We start from the raw sequence: 16,292 nt of genomic DNA on the forward strand, positions 1-16,292 counted from the left end.
TAAACAAACAGCTTCTCATGGAATAAAAAAACTGTCTTTAAAGCATAGAATGTGGATAAAAACTATTTCTCCCCATAGTGCCATGTTAAATCAACAGCCTACTTACTGTACATTGATCCACATCAACTTTAATGAACAACACTTGTGGATATGTAGTTGATAGTTGCTTGAACTTTGGCGCGATACGTTTGCAAGGTTGACACCTAAATAACAACCAATGTAAGTTTAGGAAAATATCATAATTAATTTTTTACCAAGTTGCGTGGAAATCTATAACTACTGGCTTGTCGTTGCCACTCTGGTGTATACGAGTAAATTCTTCATCGCTAGTAACTTCAAAGTAATTTTCCGTTGCCATTTCACCTTTTTAAATTCGTTTATTAATCTTTAAATTAAGCAAAACACAAGACTCTTTGTTTTTCGTGCAATTTTGGTCTCTTTGAATAAGCAGGGCAACCAACTATGCGTCAGCTATTTTACAAAATATCAAAATACCGAGTCATTTAGAAATATAACATTTCTATGTTTGAAGAGTGCGCTACGCATCAGTAATTCCTTAGGGATGTTTTTATTTCAACACGAGAAATTCTTCTATTTTTATTGTAACAGATTGCAGTTAGTGTAGGTGTTAATTATACCACTTTTAATAAAGAACGCTACTAAGTGATACAAAATACATTACATTTCAGACAAAACACCACTGCAAGCTTCTTTCATTTTTCTGTATTTCTCGAAATGCCTTTTAAAATAAAGCTGTATTTTTATTTGTTAAATATTTAAATTATTTTTATTTTTTCAGTGATATTATTATGCTGAATGAAATTAACTCTGACGAACTTTTGATCCCAGAACTAACTTCATTCGAAAAAATTCTAAATTGCTTTCTTTGGATTGGTGGAGTCTTTCAGTTTATTTGTATATTAGCAGTTGTCTTGATTTCCGATAAAAATATACTAACTGCTCCCTCTGGGGGTGAGAATGAAAAAGTAAAACAGCTGGAAAAAAGAACTGAAACTGTTAGTAAAAGAGGAAAAAATCTTGTAAAAACGCTGCGAAAAAGAAAGTAAAATGACAGAGATATTTAACGAAGCAAAAAAACATGACAAACCTCTCTCAAAACCCGTGGTGGTTCCAAAAAACACAGCGGATATTCAAAAAAGGAAAATTGAGAAATTAATGGCAAATCCCGAGAAACCTGTTTATATTCCAGAGCCAAAAAAACAATGGAAACCAAAAGATGCCCCCGAGTTTGTTCGGGATGTGATGGGGTCCAGTGCGGGGGCTGGAAGCGGAGAGTTCCACGTTTACCGTCATATTCGGAGAAGAGAGTACAACAGGCAGAAGTTTATGAGTTACGAGGAAAAAAAGAAGAATTTGGATGAGGAGTATATGAAGAAACAGGAAGATAACAAGAGATTGGCGGAAGAAGCAACTGCCAAGAAAAGAGCAAAAAGATTGAGGAAAAAACAGAATACGAAGAAGAATAAAAATAAAAAAAAGAAGTCAGATGAAAATGATCATGGTAATCATGAAAATGATCATGATGTAAATATTGTAAATGATAAACATAATAATGACAATAATCTTGATGTTGAACAGATTGACAATTGTGATAATAACAATGCAAATACTACTCAAGAAGTTCAAAATGATGATAAAAATACAAACCCTTAACAGTGTTAACAGCATTGTGTAAAAGATTTTCATTACTTAAATTGAAACACATATTCTGTTTTTCTCAATGTTTCAGTTAAGAAATCCTGTGTTACAAAATGTTGATAAATCATTCTCAGTTTTCTTCTACTTTAAACTTTTATTACTGCTTTTGTACAGAATGTTGAGGTTGTAGGTGCATGAAGTTTAATTAATAACGTATAATGGCAAAGGCTGAAGTAGATGCCATTTCCCCAAGTGAATACTTAGGTAATTAATTTAAATGGAATTACCACTTAAAATAAAAAATAAGCCAAATAGATAAAGTTTTTCTCACAAAAGCTATTCACCTATATTGATTTATAAGCTAAAGGGGTTGTGCTTTCTTAACCCGGTCCCCAAGTACCGATTGTTTGTTATTACCCTACTTGACTATATTTATTATAATGTAAAGGTTATATATAAATATATATATATATATATATATTATACAGAATTTCTGTATCATTGTTATTTTCCCCATAGACAAACACCACATCCTTCTCTACATAGAAGATGCAATCACCCAGTTACTGGAATACAAAGATGAAAATTCTAAAGTCATTCACTCAAAATTTTTAGCTGACTAGTAAGTGGGGTTTAAAATGTTAATTTCTATTATTTTATCCTATGTGGGTGAGGTGCCACAGCATAGCATGCCATGGGATATAGATTTGGCCAGATTTGGCTGATTATTACCCCAGCACCTAGGATGCTACAACCCGTTATGGTTAGTGACCACTGTGTAGATTCTGTAGAGGCCTGTAGGCTGTGTGTGTGACCTACTCATAGCAATCAATCGAACCCGGTATGTGTAATCCTCAATTTAGCCTGTCTCATCACTCTGTTGCTAGTTGTTTAAAACACGATCAGAATGTTTGTATGTTATAAGCTAAAGGTGTACCGTCTTCCCTCACAGTACTATAACAAAAGGAAGGGGATTAATAACTGTAACACACTGGTTTGGAGCAATACTCTTCTTGTTCTAGAGCAGTTACATCGTCAAGCAACGAAGTTACAATGTAATCGATAACCACTAAGCCATTGCGCCAGATTTTTTCCCGTGCTGCATACTTTTTATATTGCACAAATATCACAACAGTAACCAACGTTCTTTCCTATAGCTTCAGAAGTATCCACAAAGGAACTCACACTTTATTCCGGGAGTTTGAATACATACGAGCAACTGCGCATAACAGAGCTTGTTTCATCAAATGTGTGTGGAGTTGTTTCAGGCATATTGCCAGCCATGGTGGTAAGATTTTGTTTATATATATTTTTTTCATTCACCTGATATAGGCCTCTGTTTTTATTGTAGAATCCTTTGTACCCTCATTTTGGAAAAAAGAGGTAGGCCTACCGCCTACAAAACTTTTATAAATGCAGAGATCTCTGACAATTATTTGTGGTAATACTAATTTAGTCTGATTATGAGGGTTACAGTATGCCATTAACGTTAAGTAGGGATGCACATTACAGAATAATTAGGTATTCTAGGATATCCTAGAATACTTTATTTCGAATCTAGAATTCCGAATCTTTTTATATTTATAGGAAAAAATAATTTTAGCCACATAAGTCAGTTTATTGACTCTTTTTTTTGTATCCTGTAATTAGATTCGAATACAAAAGGATTCGAATCTCAGGGATTCGAAATTCTGTAATGTGCATCCCTAACGTTAAGTATCTTGCCCAAGGACTCATACACCACTAAACTCACAAACAAAAATTTCCAGAACAATTGTTTCAAATTTACTATATACATGGCGATGGCAGCTCAGTGTATATATTTCCAGGTTAATTGGTGGTAGCTTCAGGTTACATTTGAGCATATCTATCAATACACAAATTTTGTTTTTTGTTGTTGGTATGTCCCTTTAAATTAAATATACCTTATCTCACAGCTGAGTTACTGAGTGTGAAGGAATATCATTCGCTTCTTTGTTTGCTGAGTCATGACTTTCCGATGGACATGGTTCAACGCACAGCACGAGTCGTTCTTATGGATGACGCGCTTGACTGCTTAATGTCATTTCCCGATTTTCTTTACGCATTTCAAATTCAATTTTATTATGAAGGTATCGTTCATGTTTAACCTATGGAGTGTGAAAACATGTTTCAACAGGCAAATACCTCTGTAAAAGTAACCCTAAAACAAACTAAGTTAGATATGTGGTAACTTGTAAGTGGGCACATCCTGAACACCTGTGGTTACTATTTATAATGACTGTCATTGCCCCACCACACACGGTAAATAAGTTACATTCATTCATAACAACTGCAACAGGTTTCAATTATAAGACATGTTGTCAGTTTCAAACAGATAAGAATATTTGTTTCACAAACTACAATGAAACTTGTTAATTTATATTTTTCATCCAGTTTTAATGTTTTTTCTAAGATTTAATTTAAAATTAACTTAAATTATGTTTTTTCTCCGCAGAATTTGTGAACTCCTGCAAAGAAGCGTACGACCACCTCAGCACTGGGTTGAACACAGTATTCGTTCCTTCATCTGAAAACTGGCAATCGAGTAAAACGTCGATCCATGATGATAGTGGGAGGGGTAATGAAGGTGAGAGGGGGGGGGGTTGGATTTGTATCTGACTTTTTGTTTTTGCCAAACATCCATGACCTACTTTTGCTACTAACCAATAGTTTTTTTTAAATTTTAAATCACAATCAACTTCTATTCTGTACTATTATTGCTTAAACTAGGCATGCCCATTACCCCTAAACTCAAATGATAAATCTTTAATACAATTTTCTTGTTATTTTGAACCATAATGGAGTTATAACATTTTTCAAAAAATCTAAATCTGCACACTAGGTGTCAATTGTCAAGCATTCTACGACACGTTGGCAAAATCATGTTTAAAACTCCACTCTACAAGTCCATGCCCCTCACTACAGCATGTGCATAGTGAACTTAGTAAAACACCTCGGATTACTTTCTATGGGTTACTGATGGCTCTCAGTAAGAATGATGATGTAAATACTGAAATAGGTAGGCAAAGTAACCATTACTTATTTAATATAAGGTAATTCTGTGTCTGCTGCAACTAACAATATGTAACTGTAGACCTAAACATAATTACTTTTATATCAATAAATTTTACCCTTTGTAATGCCCCACAGATTAGCACAATTATTTTTTTATAGAATTCATCTTAACTTTTGACATTACTGAAAGTTTTTTCTAGTTGTTTTTTTTAAACCAAAACCTTTCAAAATAAAGACAGTCATATTATCTAATGTTTGTGTTGAAACTGACCAAGAACGAAGTCTATTTCTAACATATTACATTTAAATAATGCACTAATGAATCATGAACCCAATTTAGCCAGGGCATATATCTAATATTCCAATAGAATAGAGTTCGTTGGGCAAGATTTTTGTCCAGCGCAAGGCAGAGTGGTTATCTCGCCTGCCTGTAGTCCATAGGTAATGGGTTCAAGGCTCGTTCCTGCTACCTTTGTGGACGTATTGCGTATGTGTGCTTGGGCAAGACACTTAACAGCAGTTGCTCCAAGTTCAACCCAGTGGTCACCAATGGGTTGTCCAAATTATCAGCCATACATAAAATTAAAAAAATCACCTTGAAAGTAACATGCATGGTAATTAGTAAGCTGGCACAAGGTGTACCAACACACGTGTTACTGTCGTTTTCCGGCCACGCGAGGATAAAGTAAGTTACATTCATTTTTTTCATTCATTTGTCGGTTACGTATTTCGTAACATGTTTCCAACATTTAAACATTCGTCCATATTATGACACACATATATGACGTATTCTAGTTTATTGTTAAAGACATAAAATAGAACTTAACACACCCGCCCACGTAACTCTACCAAACAAGGTTTCAAGTGCTGACGTCTCATAATCGCAAGAACTCAATATTTTCATAACTCCTACGTCACAAACCCCCCGCGCGTAGCACCAACGACTCGCATTGTTTTTCCAACTCCGTGAAAGACAGCGGTACAAACCAGATCAAGCTGTTCAATAAATGCTTAGTCTGTCTACGCAGTTCCTTATCTCTTACCGCCAATATCTTATGCATCCTTTCTTTTTACCCGCACGCATGTATTACGCATTCGGCAATCTAAATTTAATGATTGAAAATGCAAATTCGAGTCTTTCGTTTTCTCGTCAGCATCGGCCGTTCTAACCAACCAATCTCATTACCTTATACTTACGATGAAAGCTAACGATTTCAAATGATACTTAACATTATATGGCTCGTGCCACCAAACATATTTTAGTATATAAATTGGCTTAACCGGTAGGATATCTACGCTATAAAATTTTCTCGTATATCTGAAAAAGCGTTTGTACAATAAAAATAACCATTTCTCACCAGACGAGCCAATTTTAATATTGATTCTGACATACTTTAATCAATGATTTGAGCTTGAAATGATCACTTTTTAAAAACAGAATCAGTTTACAAAAAAAAACGTTTTAAACCTTTGCAGACAATTTATATATTATTAACAATAAGTTTTTTTCGATCTCTTGAAACTAAATCAGTTTACAAAATTAACAATTTTGTTTATCTTTTGTTTTTATTTTACTGAATCCTTCGTTTCGTTTTCCGCCAGGTGTCCTTCCAGGGCGCGATTGTCTATTGGAAGGTAGTGACGCCGAAATCATTATGACGTAACAGATAAAACTGCGACATCACAACACAACTTATATGCTGTATCAAATGTATTATGTTTTTATAGAATACAGATGTATATTTTTTCATTTACATTAAAAAAACGAAAACAACGACTTATTCGTGTTGATAATGCAATTTTGTTGCTTTTTGCTTTCATTTGTGTCATTTACCGTTTTAGGGCTAGAAATCGGTATATAGAACTGTTGGGTAAGATGGATACATTTAACACACACTTTTCAATATCTCCTAATCGTGTGTTTAACAATTACCAACAATATTTTGACTTCTTGAGAATCCGATTATACATTTCTGTAAACATTTCCTGTTTACTACGATAAAGAAAATAAAAACATGGTCCATCTCATCCTAACCCTCTATATATCCGTTCTCGTTTAGTGCGAAATTATATCACCTTGGTTTACCATAAAGCTTAACATCGTTATCTGTAGGAAATGGCAACTAATACAACTCTAAATTTTATTTACATTTTTGATACGCAAGTGAAAAACAAAATTAAATAAAAAACAACAAACCAATAAATATACAAGAAATAAACGGCTGCAGCGACGTAGGGCATTAGGTGTCGGCTCGTAAGGATGTTTTGTTTGATAACTTGATGTTAAAATATCGTAAGGATGTTGACGTGGAAATAAAGACCTTATAAAATGTTGTGTAAAGTGGGGACTAAAGGAGCTTGTGCGGAAGGCTTTCTTTGGACGATGCCAATGTTTTGACATTCCCTGCTTTTTGTTTGGAAAGAATACGGCAAGATTTATGTTTGTTGGAAACGTCGAGCTGTTCTCGGCGCAAGGAACTGACATAGTCTCTGGGATTGTCGGACATTACCGTTCATTCGCAAAATGTTTTCTCTTGTAGCAAGTACAGCAAGACTGCCTTGTGTAATAGTGGGGATATCATAACGTACCCTGCCGCTGATAATGATTTCGAAATCGTGTCTCGGGTTAAAAATGCGTCGGCTGTTTTGGTACAGGCGTGCTACGTTTGCTTGGTTCTGTAGTGCTGCTTCGTGTGCCAAATGCTTTAGATCTGGACAAGGGCAGTGCGTATCTAAATCCAGTTCAAATTCTCTTTCTGCTTCTTCTGGGTTAGATAAATTCGCGAAACCCAGGCCGAGTCTCCCACCTCTGTCCTTGAAAACTCTGGTCATTATAAGTTGTATATACCGATATCCCCTGCCGTTGTTAACTCGCTTAATGCGCCCACCGACCACAAAGTCAGCATCGCAGAAGGTAATGCCCAAGTTTTGTTCGCAACTCCTACACTGCGGGGGACGCATGAAACTTGGTCCAGGATATACACACATAGACTTGCAAACGTTGATGTCCGGAAAGTTATTAGTGTTGCCTCCACACCCACCGTAGATAAATACCTGAATCAAACAAAGTAAATCGTAAACATGTTGGAAACACTGTTTATATTCAATGTTGATCAGACTGTCTTCGAAAAAGAAGTGTGTTTTATTATTTGAATTTGGCCAATTTTCTCTTTCGCGAAACAGTTGTATGTATAGTAGGGTGGGGGAAGATGGGACGCTTTTTGCACAGAATATCTAAATGTCCTGATCGTGTTTTAAACAATTAACAACGGTCTATTGGAGTCGTGGAGATACGGTTTTAAAATTCTTTTAATTTTTTTTGTTCACTACCAAATATGACGAGAAAATAGAATGATAAGGTGTCCCATCTTCTTCCACCCTACTATATATGAACCAATGTAATATTACACATGTGTAAATGTGTTAAGCGTGACTGCTGTTCATATTGTAGTTTATATCTACCTTTACCAGGTAAGATGGATACCGTTTGCACATAATATCTTATATTTTACCATTCAATAACTTCTCTGCTTTAGATCCCAAGTAAATGGTTATACTTTTTCTGTAAATATTCTTTGTTTGCTATCAAATTGGATGATAAAAGAGAATGAAAACATGGACCATCCTCACCCCAACATTCTATATATTAATCTCAATTTTCATTTACCTCGCATCTTCTTGAGACTGTGTTGTAAAACAGTCGTTGTTTATAATTCCGACATTCCCCTTGGCTCATTGGTTGCTGACAGATATTTAAGCATGTGTTTGCGCACTCCTCAAGCGTGTTGTACTGAAAACAGAATGAGGTTTATGTTTACAATTAATGACCGGTAATAAGAGTTTGGTCGGAGAAAGACGGTGGTTAAACCCGAGTGGTCTGTTTTAAACACCTCGTGTGAGATTTTTTTGTACTTTTTTATGCGTGACTGATAAATTGGACAACGCATTAGTGACTACTGGGTTGGAGCAATTGTCGTTGGGTGTCTTGCCCAAGGACACATACGTCCAGTAATGGTAGCAACGACAAACCTTGAACCCATTACCTCTGTGTTACAGGCAGACGCGCAAACCAACTGTGGCAAGGCAACAGTTTAGTCGTAATAGTTTAGTTTTAAGCCAAATATTTGAAAAGCTTTGTTTGGGTTGACATTTTTTTACACCAACAACAAAGCTTATAAACATTATTAATAAGTCTTTATACGTTATTGGAAGTATGTGTGTGTATACAATAAATAGTTTGCGTTGTACCTTATTTAAAACCTCACTACAATCAACGATTCTCCTTCTCTCGCATGTTGCTGTCTCACGATCATACACGAAATACGTTCTCATGTGTACCTCCCTACCAATGCATCTAAGACTTTGCGCTTCCAAATTTTCGTGGCATTTTCTATAGACTTCTTCATCTATGCTCATAGGCCTTGTAGGGGTTGGAGGACTTCTCGTTGTGGTCGCGAGGGTGGTAGCTGGCATTGGACGAATAGTTGTATGGGCTATGCAAGCAGCCCTGTCCATATGGCACTTGCTAGCGTATGTGTTCCCATCTGATGCCAAAATCGAAAATTCGTTGCTGTTGCTGTCAGCGCACATGGTGATGCAGTTACAACTGACAACGCCGTTGCTCGCGCTACATAAGGTACCTTGTTGAAGGCATGATATAGGTGTGCAACTATTTGATGCCTGTGAAGTAAAGATTCAGTTAATATATAGTAGGGTGGGGAAAGATGGGACACATTTTCATTCTATTTTCTCGTATATTTTGGTAGTAAACAAAGAACATTCAAAGAATTATAAAACCTTGTCCTCTCGACTTTCATAGACCGTTAATAATTGTTTAAAACACGATTATGTTTATATATTTTGTGCTAAAGGTATCCCATCTTCTCTCACCCCACTATATGTTAGTTGTAACTGTATAACGAGTCAACGTAGATAAAGCAAGGAGAAAAGATACGACTTGTGTCGACTGTGAAATAGCGTTTACGTGCAAGAAATCGAAGTTCATTTGTTTATATAAAGTAAAAGTTCACCCATCAGTAATCCGCTGATAAAAGGGACTTAAAGTTTTACTTTCCAAAACAAGCATGCGAATTTACAGCTTCGGTTAATAATAAGGGAAAAAATGCATATTCATGAAATGTCTAGCACCCTTTAAATGTTAAAAAGGCACAAGACTAATTTTCAAACGGATATACTTAATTCTTGTCTGGCACTCCGATATAAGGAACTCGGTATTGGATCACGATTGATCTTGCTTTAATTATCTTACGCAATAATCGCATTTTAGGCGTGATGCTTCGCCAGCACGCGTTTTAATTACTCTGTCTCGCCAAGCCCCGTTTCATAGAATAAGGGAATTTCGCGACAGTATTATGACAACCATGTAACGTTACATTATACGGCACTGCTATTTCTCTAGGCTAACCGTTGAAGAAAATGCGTAACAAATTCAGTGTGTAACACCCGCGACGTAGAGTAAATTATATCCAAGATTTTAATCCGTAATCGATTCTGCAATCTTGAACTACAAAGAAATGACGTAAGCCTATATATATATCTATAATTTTACTCCCTAGCACGGACATCGTAGGTGTTACCTGCTTCTGCAATAATATTTACGCTCAAGCCGCCGTGAAATTCCGGTTTTGCCTCAAAATGTTTAATGTTTCCGTTCAACCTTATACAGTGGTTTATTACCTGTAAGTTGAACCGGTTTAATCGCAACTGCGTAAAACTGCGGAGGGTAAAGTCTGGTTTAACTTCTAATCCGGAATTAACTTTTTAACTTGTGCGGTCCTTTTATAGTAGCCTATATGAGATTAACCTCGTATTAATATGTCATTCACTTGATGTCTAATTTAACTCCAGCTTAATCGCAGTTTAGATAAAACGGCAATGAATGAGTATTCGCCTCTTAAAGCTCCGTCAGATTTTTCAACTGGTGGACTCTTTCCTTGTAATACCTCGCTACTTAAGGAATCATTTACTGATCATGGCACGATGCGAGCCAACGGAAATCCCGGTTTATATAAGCACTGCGCCTAAAGCGACCAAAAGTGTGTAAAATTTAAAATAAATGACGTCGCAAAAAATGGAAAACAAATATTTTTAAATGTCAGAACTTCACGTTATTAAAGCTTTAAACTTGAAGCTGTTATACCGCAAAGTATATAGACAAAATACAACCCTGTTTAACTGAGCTTTAAAATCATGGGTGTGAATAAGACTTCCCACGAAGTAAAAAGTTTAAAACTTTAGCAATGAATTGGTCTTATTTCTTCACCTGAATTTGAATACACGTTCCACCATTGCAAGAGTTCGAGCAACAAATTCTTCGTGCTCCGCAATCTCCGTTTGAACGACATTCATTCCGGCAAGCCACCAGTGATACCGGCGGGGGGCAAATATTCTGGGTCGTTGTTCCGTCATTGGGCGACCGAACAGTGACCACGCCGTCGGCAGATTGCGCTGACCGTCGAAAGCGGTCCCTCACTACGCTTGAAGAGGTTGCAATAACAAATAAACAGCTCAACACTGAAAAAACCTTCACATACATCATATTAATGAATACAGCTAATAAAATTCCTGTAGAAAGAATATTGTTCAATCTAGAAGAATAGCAAAACGGCCGCCTGTCTTCGCGAACCGTGTGGCTCAGTCTACCGAGCTTCCAGACAGACTCGCGTAAAAAATATAAATTATTCGAAAAATCCACGCAGTGACTCATGAATATGTACCAAACCAAGCTTGTGACGTTAAGATAACGGAACAAAACGACCGCTGGACCACATCTGTATATTTTTCTTGAATACAATCGTTCCTCTCGATCAGTCGACGATAATGATTTGCCGCTTCAATATTATCTACTTCTCGCCTCCGCCAGACAAGTTATACGTGACACCTCAACACAGTCGGCCCCAGATACGAGAACTAACCCGCTTCCCGAATAGGTTTTGATCTTTGTGGATTTGACACTGTATTGCCCCACGTAGTGAAGGACCGGCTTATCAGGGTGACAAATCGACGTTGCTCTCTTTGATCCGAACTCTACTACCAAAGTACAACAAAGGTATCTCATTCTTCTCGGCTGAGGAATGTTGTAATGGCCTCGATAACCCGTTAAAGATAAACAGCAATTGCTGTGCTACTCTAAGTGCAGAATCTCCAGACGAATTCATCATCAGGTCTGCCTTGTGTTCTCTGGCATTCGCACGTCGTGACTGATCGACACTTGTTCAATTCTCAACCTATAAATCCGTATAGTGTCCATTAGACTTTTAATTTCGGGTCGCAATCAAGAAAATCTCGTGCAGCGGCGAGTCACGCGCCAGACTACCCGAAAACCGACCGGGTTTTATTTGAATAAACAATTTACGCAAGTTAACTTAGTGTTATCTGCCCTCGCGCGTGTCGTCTGTCTCGATTCCTTGTCCGCTGTCCACTCGTATGATTGATGGGTCTGCCGCATCGCTACGCAAACCGAAAGCTGGTCAGTTCCAAGCTTCTGTCGTGACGCGAGACGTCTGAAGTAGTCTGCGATCACAAATGGGATTTTCTTTTCGAATTCGTTAATACCAAAAAAGTTGTTGTTCGTTCTGCTTATGCAGAGCGAAAATTGGCCGATTTCAAATTATTAAAGGCGATAATATTGTAACACCCGACGCTGGGGGCGCTCAAGTTCGTCTCACGCGAGCATTCTTAACACGCTTTAATTTGCCGCTATTATAAGTTCAACCGTCTAGACTGCAAGTCCACTACAAGGCTTCTCGCACCTTTGATTTCGATAAAACATCCCAAGAAAGGCTTTACATTTACTCTGGTTGATACAGCCCACTCCTTAAGCACGACCTCGGCTTATTTTTCCTGGATTAGCCCCGGATAATGTTCTTGTTGTCGTACTGGTTCCCACGGCGGTCGGGCTATCTCAAGGGCCTACAAAGGCAACACATCCATTCCTTACCAGAACGTGACGAAATCTTACGTGTTTTACCGGAACTGTTGAGAGGTCACGCTGTCTAACAAACACATTGCCATATTTCAAAGCGTTTAAGCCGACCGGACCCAGACACCTCATGTGTGCTGCCAAATTTCGAAGATGAAAAATTACTACACAGAAATCTGGCCGGTAATCCAATAAGATTGCCAAATCGAATTTGTCTGTAAATTTCGTCTGACACCTTACGCCTTCTAAATTATAATTTTTTCTTAAAATAGTCTTTTTTATTAAATTCCACATTCCCTGGCTTAAGGGCAATTATGGGTTATTTGTAGTTCTTCCAAATTAAGGTTTTTATTTTTGGCGCCAATTTTGCGATAACATAGCAATTACTGTTACTTCTAAAATAAATGTGCTCAAATTAATTGAAGACCTAATAGGATATGTATTTCGTATATTTCAAACCATTCGTTATAATTTTAAATCCTCAACCTGCTATTATTAGATTAAAACTTAAGTAATTATAACTGGAATTTCTTTTAATTAAAAGTTTGTGTACATGTTTTTAAATGACAACTTTATTTTAGATTAATTCATTTGTTTACATTTTTCATGGACAGATCACCTACGAAAACCGTGTACAACCATTAACAATAAAAGCGTTTTCTTATTGGTTATTCGAATAATGATAAATTCCTATTCAATTTAAATACTAAGTGATATGTGCGTGACCAATCATAAACGTGACTGTGACGTACTCTGCGTAAAACACGTGACGTACTACGAAGGCGAGTCAGATTAAATCGGTGATCTTAGCTTGGCTGCGTAATCTCAATATTTAGTAAATACTTCATTAAAATGCAACTCCGTTGCCGTGAGTTGTACAAGAGCTGTTTTATTCTCATTTTTTGTTCCATTTGTGAGTACACGAAGAATATTTACAGAAATAAATAACCTATATTCCTATGACTTCATAAAAGTGTTATTAATTGCTAATATTTTAACGGTATCCATCTTACCCCAAGGTACTTTCGATTTTAATCTAATTCTGTTTATAGTATATACATCTGATTATATTTAATGTTGGGCGTAGTACTTTTATAAAACATCGGAATACTTGCGTTTAAAGCGCGGTCGGGCCGAAATCGTTCATTTACAGAGGCGTATGCCACTGTGGCAAAGGAAAATATACAGACGTTAATAACACACACAGCGGTAAACGTTCTATTACGCTAATAGGATTTGTCAAAACGGCTGCACTCACGGCGAATTGGGAGAATGCGATTTTGCGCAAGATTTGGGAGTTTCTGCTCATTTTAACTTATTCCAGATGACTCTTCTCCGAAACCAACGATCTCATTCGAGATATTTATCGAAACATCTAGAAAATTTTAACTACTAAACCATGGTGGTTCCTGTACCATGCATTACTAGAAGTAATCCGCGCTTCAACGAACTGAACAATTTGGGAGAGATGTCCAGATAGTTTCCCAATTATAAGTATAGTGAGTATAATGTTGTGGAGAAAGATAAATACCGTTAGCACGTAATATCCCACATCGCCCAAACATGCTTTTACCAATTAACAACACTCTTCTAAAGCCTCGAGAAAGATTAGTAGTTTTAAAGTATAACATGAAGGTATTTCAAAGTCTAAAGGAAATGCTGGAATTATTGCGGGCTACGTTTTCGTCCAGCTAGGACCTTTTCTGCCATCACGTGACGGGAATTTTGTTTTAAAATTAAAAATACACCCTCTATGTGGCGCTACAGTGTTACTATGCTAAAAAGAGTGTAATTTTTTAACGAAAAGTTAGCGACAGTAAATGCAATAGTAGAAAAAGAAAAATAGTAGAAAAAGATGCTGCAATAGTAAAAAAAGAATACGATAAACCGATTAAAATGAAATACTCAAGTTTTTTTAATAAATTTATTAACTAGTTTAATCGTTTACACTCGCAAGCTACAAAATTTTGACCGCTTTGCTATGATTTAGCGAGCATTCAAAATTAGCACTTAATTATTTCACATTTTTTACCTGTTTAAAATAAACCATTTTGTTATATTTTTTTAATACTAAACAACTGTAATCGGTTTTGACGCGTGTTTTATAAAGTTGTGATAATATACTGTCAAACAATTCTGTAACATTATTTTTTTGATTATCAATAAATGTGGGTCTGTAAAAAGAAAAAAGTCTCGTCTGACAAAGTGTTCCATCTTCCCCCACCCTACTATAACTCATGAAGACTTATGATGTATGACGATTGAGTAATTGGTTAAGGATTCCTTATCTCACTAACACGCGTCCTCTTAAACTTCCAGATCCAGACAATTTAACCGCTGTCGGTTACGCGTGTGCCGGGAACAGATTGAGGCTAATGCCCCGAGTTCGATCGCTAACAACTATTTTTTATTATTTTAATAAAATAATTGCAAGACCATTACTGTATACAATTTTTCTTTATATTTGCACTGCAACAAAACCAAAAATTACAGATTACTTTCTAGTAAACGGGTTTCCGATGTATGGTAGTTTACTTGACTCACACAATTTATAATATATATCATGATTTTATTTTAATCAAGAGATTAAAGAATAAATAATAGAATTAAGGATCTACTTAAGAATCTCACGTACTCAAAGAGCATAAATAACACCTATTCGGGTAAACAATCTACATCGATTGCAAACAAAGCAGTTATAGGAAAAGAAAAGTTTACAAATGTGTTTTTCCTAGCATGTAACAAATGTAATAACGATTTCAGAATTTAAAAGGAAACAAAAGTAAAAGATTTTAAAATTAGGATTGTAAAATATTTCTTTTAGGTGTAATAATTTCCATGCTCGTGACTGCTACCGTAAATTTGGCCAAACCACTTTTGACTTATTGCTCCAGTTCAGGGGTCACTAATGGGTTGTTTAAATAATTGGTTACATAAAAAAACGATTATAAATTATTCACCAACAAAGTCACATGTGTGGTAATTTGTGGGCATGAGGTTTCTAAAACAGAACACGCGTGTTGTAACGAATGTCGTTGCCCTGCCACACAAGGATAAATACGCAGGAGTCGAATTAACGTGTTACAATTTGTGTTGGATAAAAAGCTCACTTAGCGTTGGCGAACAGTTACCAAATTGTAGTCTTACCGGTATATTATTGTTCATTATTATTATACTGTTTAAATATCATCAATATTATTGTGCCTAGTGTTTAAACCATGGCACCCTCTATGGTTTTAGTTTCATAGAGTTATAGAGGGCGCCATGGTTAAAACATATTCGTACTTTATTTTGAACTTATTCATTCGAGAATCGTGGCGGTTCTTCATTACAACATAACATACGTCACTCGCGACATAAGTATACGTCATAATCGCTAATTTTGTTACGTCACAATTAGTCGAAAATAACATCGCGATATTACTTTTTCGCTTTTGCTAATATTGTTCGTCACCTAACTTTGGTTCGTCATAGTCAGGTCGTCTCTCGTTTACACACGCTCTTATGACACAATGTGGTTTGTTCTACGCGTGCGTTGCGCAACTTTTTTTAACGAGACCTCACTTTACGTTGACGCAAGGTACATTACTTGTATACTCTAATTATATTTGCACTATGAACGCGAAGCAAGATCATTGAAAAAGTATAAATACGA

At 36.3% G+C, this 16,292-nt stretch overlaps 2 protein-coding genes across 6 annotated transcripts in view; one reads left to right on the forward strand and one right to left on the reverse strand.

Moving 5' to 3' along the window:
* The window catches only part of LOC100185511 (thioredoxin-like protein 1), a 17,238-nt gene extending 3,842 nt beyond the window's left edge, over nucleotides 1–13,396 (reverse strand). Inside the window, exons 1-4 of one of the 2 annotated variants that reach the window (XM_026836445.1) lie at nucleotides 13,386–13,396; nucleotides 8,363–8,369; nucleotides 255–437; nucleotides 107–203 (exon numbers count right to left, since the gene is read on the reverse strand). In XM_026836445.1, the coding sequence (XP_026692246.1) occupies nucleotides 107–203; nucleotides 255–358 (201 nt within the window). In that variant the 5' untranslated portion in view covers nucleotides 359–437; nucleotides 8,363–8,369; nucleotides 13,386–13,396. Of the gene's footprint in view, nucleotides 1–106; nucleotides 204–254; nucleotides 487–8,362; nucleotides 8,370–13,385 lie in introns of those variants that run through there. The other variant, XM_009861645.3, reaches the window with a different exon arrangement.
* Nucleotides 766–14,986, forward strand: LOC100177643 (UPF0705 protein C11orf49 homolog). Of its 4 annotated transcripts, none has more exons than XM_026836437.1 (8): nucleotides 766–1,522; nucleotides 2,179–2,281; nucleotides 2,817–2,947; nucleotides 3,597–3,770; nucleotides 4,136–4,267; nucleotides 4,523–4,699; nucleotides 9,114–9,331; nucleotides 13,962–14,421. In XM_026836437.1, the coding sequence occupies exons 1-8, from the start codon at nucleotides 1,069–1,071 to the stop codon at nucleotides 14,031–14,033; spliced, it is 1,461 nt and encodes a 486-aa protein (XP_026692238.1). In that variant the 5' UTR covers nucleotides 766–1,068; the 3' UTR covers nucleotides 14,034–14,421. The 4 variants fall into 4 exon arrangements, with proteins under 4 accessions (XP_026692238.1, XP_026692237.1, XP_026692239.1 ...); XM_026836436.1 differs by lacking the exon at nucleotides 13,962–14,421 and adding an exon at nucleotides 11,011–12,502; XM_026836438.1 differs by lacking the exon at nucleotides 13,962–14,421 and adding an exon at nucleotides 14,957–14,986 and having other exon boundaries at nucleotides 767–1,522.
* The last annotated feature ends 1,306 nt before the right edge of the window (nucleotides 14,987–16,292 follow it).

This window comes from Ciona intestinalis, chromosome 10 (genome assembly GCF_000224145.3).
Source record: "Ciona intestinalis chromosome 10, KH, whole genome shotgun sequence".
NCBI lineage: Eukaryota > Metazoa > Chordata > Ascidiacea > Phlebobranchia > Cionidae > Ciona > Ciona intestinalis.